The 14,066-nt window shown below is 39.7% G+C and overlaps 2 protein-coding genes across 2 annotated transcripts; one reads left to right on the forward strand and one right to left on the reverse strand.

Annotated features, from left to right (window-relative positions):
* Window positions 1-259: 259 nt before the first annotated feature.
* Window positions 260-1,354, reverse strand: nkx2.2b (NK2 homeobox 2b; the record flags this gene model as incomplete). Its single annotated transcript, XM_080833286.1, has 2 exons — window positions 260-807; window positions 1,111-1,354. The coding sequence occupies 2 exons, from the start codon at window positions 1,352-1,354 to the stop codon at window positions 260-262; spliced, it is 792 nt and encodes a 263-aa protein (XP_080689412.1).
* A 9,323-nt stretch (window positions 1,355-10,677) lies between these two features.
* On the forward strand, window positions 10,678-13,477 carry pax1b (paired box 1b; the record flags this gene model as incomplete). Its single annotated transcript, XM_080860596.1, has 5 exons — window positions 10,678-10,722; window positions 11,140-11,763; window positions 12,475-12,608; window positions 12,884-13,082; window positions 13,383-13,477. The coding sequence occupies exons 1-5, from the start codon at window positions 10,719-10,721 to the stop codon at window positions 13,475-13,477; spliced, it is 1,056 nt and encodes a 351-aa protein (XP_080716722.1). The 5' UTR covers window positions 10,678-10,718.
* Window positions 13,478-14,066: the final 589 nt, after the last annotated feature.

The following is a 14,066-nucleotide window of genomic DNA, read 5'->3' on the forward strand; positions in this document are numbered from 1 at the left end:
TTATTTTGGTAATAAATATTTAAGATCAATATACATTACAAACAACACAAATTTCACTTTTGTCTACATTCATGTGACAAAATAATCTACATCCAAAACAGCAATGGCAACGACCACAAGTAAAGAAGCACAGTCTTTTTACAGGGACGAATAGGCTACTGTAGATGCATATTGGCTAGTCGTTGTCTGGCCAGAACATATTTGCTTTTTGCAAATCTCTCCATTTCTGGTTTAATTTAAGATTGACCATCATAGTGCCTCACCAAGACCAGCGCTGCATCTGTGCCAGGTGGTGAACCGTGGAAAGTTGTGAAATGGCCTCCGGGCTGAGGTGACTACTGACGTGCATTTGACGAATAGGCTGACCACTGAAGGCAGAGAATGATATTCCGGCCTGCAGAGACGTGGCAAGTTCCTGGTGTTTGAGCGCATGGCACGGCTTCCCATCTCGAACCAAAACAGGAATGGCCACTCTCCGTGGAGAGGTTAGGTGGCCCATGTCCAATCCCTTCTCGGTCCGCGCCCTCTTCATTTTATAGCGATGATTCTGGAACCAGATTTTGACCTGGGTTGGGGTAAGGCGCAGTAAGTTGGCGAGGTGTTCCCTCTCTGGCGCTGAGAGGTACCGCTGCTGCCTGAAGCGCCGCTCAAGTTCATACGTTTGCGCTTTGGAGAACAGAACCCTTCGCTTCCTCCTCTTGCCCGCATCGCTGTTGTCTCCAGAGGACTCTTTATCATTATCTTGCGACTCATCCGTAGACAGCTCTGGAGATTTTAAATCCTGCTGTGTGTCTTCTAGGGTATCCACTGGTGAGAGAAGATGTTTCCGTTAATGCAACCACATTATGACGTGCACTTTTCTTTGCCATTCTTAACAATAGTTTAATTTTGCCCCTTAAGAGCATTTTTTATTTAAGAAAATATGAAACATTCAAGTCTGATGACTTATAACAGGCTATTTTGCAACTTAACTAAGTTTGTAAATAGTTTAAAATGACTCAAATTAATTCTTTCCGTTCATTGTTGTGCATTTTATCATTGTGCACAGTGTAAATTTAACAACTTAAAATAAAAATCACTGCTCAATAACTGACAAAAAAATCTACTCACGTGTGTAGTGAACTGAAGCATTTCCAGACGTAAGCCATCTTGTGCACTGACTTCCACTAGTCATGCACAAGGTGCTGAGAGATAACTGTCGGCCACTGCCGGAGGGACTTCGCACATTAGCCTCAGTAGTGTCCTCTGCAGTGTCCTCATCAGTCTCCTCAGCCCCAGATCCTTCATCATTCGTGTCGGGAAGGTCCAGGAGGTCCTTCACGGAGAATCCCGTCTTTGTGTTGCGCAATGACATTTTTTTCCTAATATGAGGTCAAAAATAAGCTTTTTGAGACACTGAATCTAAATAAATCACCACAGGAATTCATAGAGGACCGAACGAGTTTCCTATCTTGTCAAATTCCGAGACGCAGTCTATGACTGCACGGTAGAGAAGCGTAGCCCTGATAGTATAGATGCGTCGAGCAGGACCAGCGTGAACACCAGTGCAGTTGATGAAGATGCAACTCATGGATGCACTGCTATCATGACTGCTTTGGGTGAGACCAGCCAGTCCTAGACCGATTGGTCCATATAAGGTCGATGTCAACAGTACTGGGCAAAGCATCACCAAACACAACAAAACGTGCGTCCGCGTGTGGGCGGATCTTTAGAGTCAAGTGGATGAAGACTGTTTATGGATGTGAAATTGGGGGTTTTTGAGCCTGCATCATTGATGCATCAAAAATGCGACGAGAGGGTATTACGTGACATTTAATTGCAAAGATGGCGGGAAATGATTCCATCATCCCATTTAAGTGCTCATTCAATACGAAAAAGCCCGTAGTTTTAAATTGATGTGTTTTTTTGCTGAGAAAATGTTTTCATTGACGCTAAAGACGCAGTTAATGGGTTGGCCATATTAATATTCAGTTGTTTAATGTGACAAGTGGCCAATTCATGAAACCGTTTTGGGTCAATATTTTGATTCAGGCTTAAGTCAAGGAGTATAAACAGCTCGCCATCGACTCTTGTTTGAGAACAGGAACAATACGTGTCTTGCCACTTAAATCCTTCAGCCCTTTCTCTCTTTCTGTGCTGTTATCATAGCAATTAAAAACAAGTCGGTCCTCAGTGATGATATAAAGGTAATTTCAAGAGTCTCTACACGTAACTGGTCCCTATAAATGAACCATGCTACCAAGACTTCGATACTGAAAAAAATGCCAATACAGCCAGTAGCCCGCATTTTTAAATAGACAGACATTGTTAGGCCTTATTCTATCAAGTAAACTTCTCTTGATGTAACCTATTTGTATTATGTATTACTGCGATAACATTTAGTTCATAACTGGGGCCAAAGTGCTCAAAAACATACATAATTAATAATGTATGACAGATATTTATTGATGGTAAATTGAAGGTTGTGATAAATGAGACCTTGGACACCTTGGGCACTTTACTTGTTTAAAACCCGTCGCCTCAACACTCAAGGTGACACATACATTCTGTCATCTAAAATCAAATTATTACGCGCATTGTCTGTGTCTCTTCATCTCTCGCTCTCGCTTCTGTATTTTGCACACATACAGAGAGAGAGAGAGAGAGACAGAGAGGGAGAGAGATGTCTGCAGTCGTTTCCTTTTGGAGCTTTTCTTACTTCTCTTTCCTATCTGCGCTTATGCTATAGGCCTATGTGACGTGGGTGACAATGCAGCCCGTTTTCACCCAGCCTTCTTTGCATCTTGGGTGGTCGAACCGAGCAAACACAAATACAAACCGATTGCTAAGCTGCGAACAAAGGCAGGAGTGTAGACAAATGTCCGGCTCCTGTTGAAAGTTTTTGTGCAGGATCAGGTTTTGCATTTATTTCGGGGACGACATAATAGATGATTGACGCCCCCTCACAATGCACCCTAACTGATTGGAATAAATCTGAGGTTGTTCCGAGTTGTCATGGTATTCAACTGCTTTCAATCGGCTATCTCTTCATTCATTTGAGATTCCCCCTCCTCTTTCCCCTCCTCTCTCTCACTCTCTCTCTCTGTGCCTGTGTGTGTATGCTTGAGAGTGACAAACACAACACACGCCTATTTCTCCGTTTCATTCTGAAATGAGGAAGAGTATATTTTAAAGATTCTCAAATGAAGTAGGTATGCCACTTTCTTCATACCTTGATAACACCCAATTGAGATGTATGTTGGAATGCGTAGCTTGAGGCTATGTAGTCAAACCCAAAATAACTACGGTTTTTTATAATCCCTCTTCTGATCAAATAATAATAAATGGCCTACCAACACGTGACAAGACATTTTACAGTTGGTTATAGAGACCTATTTGAAAAAATCTCTAGAATTCAGTATGCCTTCCTCACCCGAGTCCAGTTCTTCGGAAAACCCGATCCCCACCTGTTTTCCTGTCGCATCCCAGTCCATAAATGGGCCATGTGAGTGACAGTTAAACATAATAATAATCTGCTTTGCAAATACTTGTAGTAGACACTTAGTACTACTTAGTATAAAGAAGCGCTGGCAGACTGGTCTCGAGATGCTTCTCAGTTGCTGCTAATGTGAATTGCAATGCTTTGGCGAACTCTGCTGACTCAAATGAGAACTGAACATGTTCTTGTAGACATCAGAAGTAAGCATTCGTGGAAAATGTCATCAATTTAACTTTTTTGATCATACTTTACACTGTCAGTTCAGGCGAAAACGTGGCTTCCAGATAGGTCAACATCAGAAGTCAGTGTCAAGGTTCTTTCTGCTTTGTTACTGAACGGAGATGATTCAACACGTCATGTTTAGCCTACCATTCTTGTGAAAGACTGCGTCTTACCAAATCATTCCCATTACTCTTATTCGTCAAGAGGATATAGGCCTACATTGTAGGCGGAACTAGTTATAGGGGTTGAGCAGATATAGCCAGGAAAACTAAAGACATAAAATATACTATGTTTAAACACTATAATCAAATGATCCAGGCCTAATGTTTACCACACCCATAGCCCTTACAATTACAGACTCTTCGTACAGTGTAGCCAATGTATATTCATCTTAAAGGCACCCAGTGCAACTTTATAGGCTTGAGACTCGAAAAATAATCATTCAATTTCTAGTCTTTTTTACACGTAGTAGCCTAAGTTTCAATAACTCCATACCATTACATATCGACATTCAAGGAGCAAAGATGAGACGTCGTTGTGTGGTGAGAACTGATAGAAAATCGTAAACAACAATCGCCAGTGGGGAGAGGCAATTTTTCCATTGACTGGAATCCTGCTTAAAGGGCTACGCTCTTGCTGCTAGTTTTAGCGCTCTTTTTAACGCCTAAAGTATCAAATAATGATGCAAATGTGCTAATATGGTGAAGTAAATGTCAATATCATAAAGATTGTCTTATCCAGAATATTTCCATTTTGATGCCCTAATCTTGCACTGGGTGCCTTTAATTTACCCGAAACCACACAACATCCCAAAAATGCAAGATATGCGACCCAAACATTTTCGCAACTTGCTTTTAATATTCTCCTTAATTTAATTATTTGGTAGTCAACCCCTCGGAAATTCCTGGTTCCCTTTTCAAATTAATAAAACAAATTGAAGGGGTTCTATTTGAAGATGACCAAGGCCTCCTGTTCAAATTCTGACACAGTGTGCAGTTTGGACCAGTGACACCAGCCCCTCTCTGTTCTGTCAAGCAGCAGTTATGTTAGGGTAGAGCGCCATCGTCTGGTTCACCATGGCACGACCTTCTAAACTATGCGTTCACACCTACTTCACAGCAAAGCACTTCACTACACACTTTTACTAATTTATAACTTTACATTTTTGGGGGGGATTTTATACTTTGCTTTACAAATAAACCATAACAGTTTAAGGTCGCATGAAGTTTTTCATTTGTCATTAAGCATTTTCGTTTTTAAGATGCATTAAGGGTTGGCCTCAGTTGTATCAACAAAAGACATTTGTGAACCAAATTAAGGACCCATACATATACAGGTTACATTGTGATGGCATGATAATGCTGATTCATTATTTAATAATTTAATGATTAAATTACAATGGTGACAAATGACAATGGCAAGTATCTGCATGGATAGTGGTAGCCTATTTGTTTTTGAAGTGAAAGTCTAAAAATGAAACAATCAATTTTTCATAAAGATTTATAAGAGACGTTGTTCAAGCCTGATTGCTTTTTTGTTTTGTTAATGACAACTTTAAAAGCCTCGGGAGCAGCCTAAACTGAAAATTATTCGAATTCGTATCGGCCAGAGGAGGGTGCCATTGCATAAGGATTGTACTGTATTTGAGTGAGGACACATTTCAGTTTTATTGGATTCTTTATTTCAAACAACACATATAAATATAAAGCACCCATTCATATTTGTTGATAGACCTTTATTTGAAAACATTTGCTTAATATGAATTATTTTCAGTATAGTTAGGCACCATGTAATGTCTTCAAATATTTTAAATGTACTGTCTAATCTGTCTTCTATTCTAAATGCTACAGTTTATGACGTTCATTAATAGCCTACCTTTCATTTGAACCCATGAATATCAATGTGCATGTCAATGAACAGTAGGCCTATTCAGTAAAAACACAGTTGGAGCCGATATTGTCAGTGTTTTATTTGGGCCAAGTAACTAATATGCATTTCCAGACAGTACTTACACTCATATGGTTTTAACTGATTTTGAATCCCCTGTGTTTATGGATAAGGTGCAGTAAAATGAGGGTAAGACGCAATTATACACTGTTAACACTCAAATATTCACCTTATAGTCTTTTAAGTGGCCCTTGCTATGGATAGAGACTTAAGGCCATTTCTCTCAATTACTTACCACATACACCATTAATTATGCTTTAATAATTATTCCCAGAAATAAGAAGTAATAAAGCTTTTTAATTGTTCTAATAGGACTGTGGTTTAATCTTCTCCATTTTTACTGGAATAGGAAATCCTATCTAAGTTGTAAACACAGGGGTTCTGTTTCATATCAATCAAATGTCAATTAAAGGACCACAAGGTACTGGTGATTGGGCAATGTGTGAAAAGAGGACATACCTGCCTTGTGAAAGCACACAGCAGGCTATTCACATGGCAATCTCCGCAGTGCGGTGCGGAACCAACTGCAAGTGAACTTGTGAAGTCAGTAAATGTTTCTCAAATGCAGTATCTTTTATTATGCCCTAGTATAACCTAGTTTAACCTAGTCTCTGTTCACAAAAACCTCCAGACACAAAAACAGTTTCTTCCCCCTTGCCGTCTCACTATTGAACAACTCATAGTAACATATATATTTATCCATGAAGCATATTTTTGTATCCCTGCACTTCTTGTACATTCCCAGCTCCTGTATATACTTTCTCAAACTTTCATAGACCATTGCACTGTTGGTTTTTGTATTGTATTGTGTTGTGTTTGTTTTTGTATTGCATTGTAATGTATATTATGTGTAAGCACAATTGAGAGTCAGTTCACCAGGTCAAATTCCTTGTTTGTTCAAACTTACTTGGCCAATAAAATCTGATTCTGATTTATCTGTTTTGAAGCAATAGCGTCTTCCATAACTGGTTCTCTTTAAGCAGAAGTACTATGGACTCGATCAGAGAAATGAAGCAGTAGAAAAGAGAAAGAAAGAAGAAAAAAAGAGATGTGGATTGTCAGTTTTCCCAGATATTGTAAGCTACTCCACAAATTGCCATTGAGGTTTTGCATTACAAATTTTGCTCATAAAAACACACATTTCTGTGTTGTGCAATGAGCGCTGTTCTCAGAGTCCAGGACTGTTGCTCAGTAATAGTGAACCCAAGGACTGTCCAGAATGTGTCCCTTATCTGGAGCACATTTTATGCTCTCTGTGTTCCCACTAGCTGTCTTTCTGCTGACACATCAGGGCTCCTTAATGGGTCACTGCACTAAGCAATATGCCAGTCCTGGGTCATGCTGAAGCTTATGGCAACGTTTGGTCACTTTCAACTCGTCCCGTTTTCAAACCACAGCATATAGCTGTTCTTCACTGTGCATCATGTTCATATGGCAGCTGTGCTTTGACAGTCAGTTAATGTCATAAGACACAGAAATCCAACACATAAACATTCTAACAAAGGGCTCACATAAGGGCCTTTTGCTATTTACAGCATCTGTACATCACAAAACCGAGGAAACATCCAAATCTGAAATATGTAATTATAGAATGGGGCATAAATAATATCTATAAAAAAAGAGTTTGCTTCCAGCTTTATTATCATGATTGAGCTGGATCCTGCACCAGTGCTGTTTGAGATGCCTCATCAAACTATTAGTGGCGACATTAAAAGATGTATGGAACAGAACAGAAACAGATGGTCTGAATCAACTAAATCCATAGTCATAGACCACATTTATAAGAACCCTGAGGGTTTTGAGAAAAGGCTCTGCTTTGCAGCCTCCCACTGGCCAATAGCTGGTTGCCACGGCTCTGAATGCCTGAATCTGAGGTTGTATATGAATTTCATGAATTTACCCTCTTTTAATGAATGTTAATATTCTGTCCAGACAGTATGAGGCGTCACCGTGAGTCCTGATCGGAGCTTTGTCACTTTTGGAAGAGGGTGTAAGACAACAACAAAAATGTAGATTGACATGGGTTTTGACATAGTACACCACAACTGTATTTGTTTCCTCTTCTAATCAGCCAGAACCTCAAAATCAGAGGCAATACCATCAGTTTTAAATAGACGTAGGCTGTAGCAATAGCATGTTGTTTCTACCTATTCTGGACATTTGGCATCTGCTAAGGCCTGTTGCAAATGGAGTGATGTTTTGCTACTTGGTAAGGCCTTGGGTGTTAAAGCAACCCTCTGGCATTCAGATTGATTGTCTCACCAGGAAACATAGCCTTTGTCAAGAATCCGAAGTTTATTTTCCCCTAACTTCCCCACCTACCCACCTCAGCTCGCAAAAAAAAAAAAAAAACCTCCCCCTGCACGCCTAAATTAGTGATCGCTTGGTGCTCTTGTAAAACCATGGCCAATTGCATAGTTATGCACATGACGTAAACACATCCAATACGGAATGTAAATTCAAAAATAGTTTAAAGTTAGGGATCTCCCTTCACGAGTAATATCCCAGCCATACGTGACAGCTGCAAGCGCACCAGGCATTATTAAAGTAAATTAGTCGCCTTATGGTTCTAGAGTAGACTATTTCATTATTTTTCCATTGCGCCCTGCAACGAGAAACAAAACTTTGTTAGTGAACACCGTAAGAGCAATGAACCATGGAACAGGTAGAGCTAATTCTCTTTGCAAGGTGTTAATGAAAGCCCAATTAAAAAGAGTTAACAGTCCTTTTAATTTAAAGCTATGCATTCAAAGGGAAATTATTACACATTCCCGAAGCACACAAGCCATTATTAAATGAATGCTCGAGTTTCTTTTCTTCTTCTAAGGCATGAATCAAAAGTAGGCTCCCTCGGTGACGTTGAAAGCCAGAAATTCGTGTTCGTGGAGTGCGATTAAGAGTGAATGTGTATGCAACTAGCATCTATTTCAAGTTTAGGCCTATTATCTAAAATGTTTTATTTACCCCCAAAAATATTTCTCATGTGAAGTGTGACATGAACAGCAGCCTCGGACATCGCAGCCGTGGTACACAGACTTGGTCATGTACAATACACGAAGGCTCAACTAAATTATTGGGACGCTTAACCTCGTCAATATTGTTAACAGATTTACCCGAGCATTGAAGGTTTTTTGTTTATAATAGGCATGACCATTATCGCCTACAATAGCTCATTACCTTGAGGTCATTCCAGGTCTATTTCGATTAGCAACCCAAATCATAGGTCCGTTCCACACCAGGGTTGGATTCGTTCCCGTGTCAGTTGCTGCTTGGTATACAACCAGCAACAAGTCCAACTCTGACGGTTCAAAGGCGATGGGGGTTGTACATGTAAGATATCTGTCGCAACACGCAGTTATCCCCTTACAACAGAACAAAACAAAACAATGGTATAATTTCGGGTGCCATTGAAATGCTATAAGGCAACGCTGTACTCAAATTGTGTTTAACATAATCGCATTTATAGCCTACCGAAGTCTAGTTGTTGGTAGATTTGGCACATGCATGTTTTAGCCTATAGGCTCCTGAAATGTTGTTCTTCATGCATCTTTGTTGGTGACTTGTATGGACAAAATATTACTTTTCAAAACAAGTTAAAACCTCTTAAAATAAGGTGGATCCTCGTCAGAAAAATGTGAGAAACAAGTTGCTTCTCTCAGTTTATGACGTTGGCCAAAAAAAAAAAAGAAAAGCGACCTAACGCTTGTATCTGGGTATACAGCTTTTGAAAATGTCATCTGTAATTATATGCTCACTTTAATTTCACCTAACAGTCTAATGCATGCACTTGACCAAGATGCAAATCATTCTGGATACGTCTTTACCCCACGAGTAGCCTAATGCAAGTTGTAGGAAACGTAACTTAGCCTATATGTATTTCCAGTTTAAAAATACCTTTCTTAAAAGCCTGAGAAGTCCATGTTTGTAATGCTATTTAAATACATTGGAATTAAAACCTGGCTATTCGGCATCAATACCTGCACTCAGAACCGGGCATAGCGTGTTAGCAATAGGTTACCACCGTGCGAATGTGATTCTTCCATCTTCCATTTGACACCACCGTTCCATCAACTGGGATACAAAAATATTCGGCAATAGGTTTACTTGAAGAAATGTCCGGGCTATAGCTGTCACCTGTGATGTCTTTGCGTTTCTAGACTCCACTGGAAGGTGGAACTACAATTCCATTGCAAAGAAATACTGGCATTCTCATTTTTCAGATACCCAAAGAGGCCTGCAATGTATTTTACTCTCAAAAAGCCATGACACAAGTTTAAATAAATAAGTAGGCTATGTCCCCTGTGAAAGATTAAGAATACTCAAATAGAAGGAAATTATGAAACAGTCCATGGGATTGTTTAGCTGAACTGTTGAAAGTGAGTTATCTTTTCTCATCTTGACATATGCAAAATATGCGATATCTTTAATTCAGTGCTATTTTGTTTTATACATTATGTTTTGTAGCTAAAGCCTTTTGTAGTTCAAGACTCAATTACTTCTTAGCCCTTATTTTCAGGTCGTTTGGTCCATGGTTGGTTGACTTCAGTGCATTTTCATTTTCATTCAGTCATCACCAAAAAAAAAAACCGGAAACCTCTTTCTGGACTAGGCTATAGGCTTAACTTGTGATCAAGGTAAAAGGCGTAAATCGTGTGATTTGTCAACGCTGTACATATTTATATTGATTGATATAAAGCAAACTTCCTCTTAACGGAATGGTGCTTGTCAAAGGGGAGCAGCCATATACAGGAAATTATTGCGTGGATGCTGGCGAGGACCAATGAAATCGAAGAACAAAAATGTAACTGGAGAGACGGACGTGAAGAAGGCGTCAAATCAATCTGAGCACACTTCAGCCTCTGAGATGGACACTCTTCCTCTTCTGGGGCAAAGATCACGGGGATCGCTTACCTTAAATCACTGATTGTCAGCTCGTTTTAAAGGGAAAGGGGAGAGCACTACAGACTGGGACACTCGAGCAAGCCCTGTCCCGATGTTCAGACGCAAGAACCAGCGCTTTTTTGCAACTGGAAATTACCTGTAAAACGCGTATCAAGGAGAGCATGCGCAAATGGGTACGTTTTTAACATGATTAATTCCATCTGATCATATTCAGTTGGATTTTATAAGCAGAACAACGCTCGAATTTAATTTTCACAAGCAAAACATATTTGTGCATAGCGTCATTCCTTTGGCTGGAAATGCTTGTTTAATAACCACAGCCTGCGACTTACAATATTGCATTACTTCTATGTACTATACAGTGAGTGTAAGGCAGAATTGCTCCATGGCTTTTGTAAATGTAATATTGAACGTCTTCTAACATTCTGCAATAACCAGCATTTGGTAGAGTGTTAAAAAGAAGTGGAGCTGGGGGGGGGGGGGGGATGTCCAGACATTATGAGAGTATGGTAGCCCACAGCGTTAGTTAATTGTTTTTGTAACTCTAAATTGTGTGCTGTGGTTTGATATACGTATCTACTCTTTTACAGATCAAACATACGGAGAAGTCAACCAGTTGGGGGGTGTATTCGTTAATGGCCGACCTCTTCCCAACGCTATCCGAGCAAGAATCGTAGAGTTGGCCCAACTCGGAATAAGACCATGTGATATCAGTCGACAACTGCGCGTCTCGCATGGTTGTGTGAGCAAGATCTTGGCGAGGTACAACGAAACTGGTTCGATTTTACCAGGTGCTATTGGAGGAAGTAAACCCCGGGTAACAACACCCAATGTCGTAAAAAGCATTAGGGAATACAAGATATCGGATCCTGGAATATTTGCTTGGGAAATCCGTGACAGACTTCTTGCAGATGGAGTTTGCGACAAATACAACGTTCCGTCAGTTAGCTCCATTAGCCGAATTCTTAGGAACAAGATTGGAAATATGTCTCAACCGAATCAGTATGAAACCAGTAAGCCACAACCTCCACAGATACCGTACAATCATATGTACCCCTACTCATATCCCAATACTATGTCGCCTACCGGGAACAAGCTGGGGAACGCACCTGGAGTGCCAGTGGGAGCAGGGCATGTCAGCCTATCACGGGCCTGGTCGTCGATGCACACTGTTAGCAATTTTTTAGGCATCCGGGCCTTCATGGATCCGTCAGGTTTGTGTTCAATCTTTTTTACAATCTATTCTGTTTTCTATTCAGTTTCTGTCTAAAATGACGCCTACAAAATTTGTTTGAGAAATATGTTGGCCTATGCCAATTATAATGTTTTATATTGAGTGATTGCACTTCTCCCCTTTTCAACAGTCAGAATAATAGTTTGAAAAGAGGATGAAAATAAATGAATTATATTACACGTGTTGTCTACTATGTAGCATGTACACTGTATTGGTTAAATACAGTGTACATATTTATTTTGTAGTCTTCATTTATTTTGTTAACGTTCTTTATTTGCCTTTTACTTTTGGTTAATAGATAGGCCTACATAGCACAATTTCCCAATAACCCGTTCAAGGCCTTTTGAGGCCTACTGGCATATCTGATTTCTGGAATGCCACTAGGTAATTCTTGTTTTTAGAAAATTATTTTTTAAGCAAATAATATGTATCTCCTATACATATAACTTTACATGGCATTTATTTAAACATATTTGCCTTAAACGCCTTTAAGCGCAAGATCCTTCTTCACAATAGGCTATGCTTGGTCGAACTTTCTTTCTAGCCAACACACACTTTTTATAATATCATTTTTGTAATTAATTCCATTAATTCCCCATATTCCCCACATAGTTATTTATAGTTATTCACTTGACTAGTTTTATTGAAATTATATTTTCTCTTTGTTCTTTGGTTGACATTTTGTAAATAGCTATTTCTGGAGCTGAGGGTTACCAGCCGAAGTTAGAGGACTGGACTAGCATGAACAGGGCCACATTTCCATCTGCACACGCCATCAATGGCATTGAAAAGTCTCCCATAGAGGCAGACATGAAATACCCGCAGGTAACAAGCTAGTTGTGCTCTTTACACATCTCGTAAGTCAAATAGATGTTGCATAATAATTGAATGTTTGCCGTGAGAAAGGGCTGTGATTGGTTTGAATAGGTAAATCGACCGTTACAGTATTTGTTGATTGTTGAGTTACTGAATTATTAGTTTAAGCTTGATTATCAATTAGAGGAAGTAGAATGAGTTATTTTAATTAAAATACACAAAAGTGCAAATCGGCTTATTATGGATGTACACTAACTGGCAAATGTTTTATTCCTGTCTGTCAGTCCTCGTCTAGCCTATCCAGTTATGTTCAAGCTTGTGCCTACTCTCCAGCCAACCAATACGGGGTATATGGTGGTAATTATGTGACTGGACACCCGTGGCAGTCCCAAGGAGCTGCGCTGTCTCATCCAAACAACCCCGCATCCATGCATGCGCCAAGCCTGCACTCACCTATGGCATTCAAGCACTCGTCACGAGAAGGTAAACTAATTATTCAGCACGGCACATCCGGTTTGATCGATTGGGCCTGCAGAATTTGACTTCTTTATTCAGCAATGCCAAATGGGGACTTTCAAAAAATATTTACATAGGACTTACTTGCCACATCTGTATTTTATGGTACAGATAAATATCAATTTGTCAAATGGAAGTCCACATAACATCCAGACATACTAGGTGACCTTTATTTAGTTTAATTGGCGCGATATTTCAGGTGATGATATTTGAAGGGGAGAGTTACGACCTATTTGCTGCATAAACACCTCCCATGTTTGTTTTCAGCTGGAGACAGAAAACCTCCGAGTCCCCTGAGCAAGCACCATCACGAGACGCTGAGTAGCGTTCACGGACTCGCGCTCACTACCTCAGGCTCCTAACTGCAGCACATACTTGCTACCAAGGAGAAGGGAAAACACGATTTTGGACATGCACTTTCATGACTTCCAGTAAGTTAAGGGGTTGTAATAAGCCAGTTAGTCTTGTTTGGCTTTCTAAACAATCTCCCCCTCAAACTGTTTCGAAAGATGGGACTGCAAGATGGAATGCCTTGATTTAATTTCTGCAATATTTGCAGGGGTCTTTGTCTTTTGACTCGCCCAACTTAAGACTTGCCCAAAAGAAATACACATGGTGGCACAATACAAATGTTTGTGGCACGTATAGAAATGAATGGTCATAGAGGGTCGATGGAAAATGTTACCTTATTTGCTCCTGAGCATGCATGCATTAAAGCAAAACAAAATGTTTTCAAGCCGAGGAGCCAGAATGTATTGTACCTGAGCATGTATGTAAATGTTAACTATTTTTGAAAGGTTTATTATATATATTTTCTAAATAAATTCCTTTGTAAATATGCTTAATAAAGGCATGTAAAAAGAAAGGGAATCTCTCCAATCAGTATTTAATATGGCATTTTCTCTACAAAGTTTTTTTTTTAAATGTTCTACTCTTCATAAGTGTTTACTA

Source organism: Sprattus sprattus (assembly GCF_963457725.1).
Source record: "Sprattus sprattus genome assembly, chromosome: 2".
Lineage (NCBI taxonomy): Eukaryota > Metazoa > Chordata > Actinopteri > Clupeiformes > Clupeidae > Sprattus > Sprattus sprattus.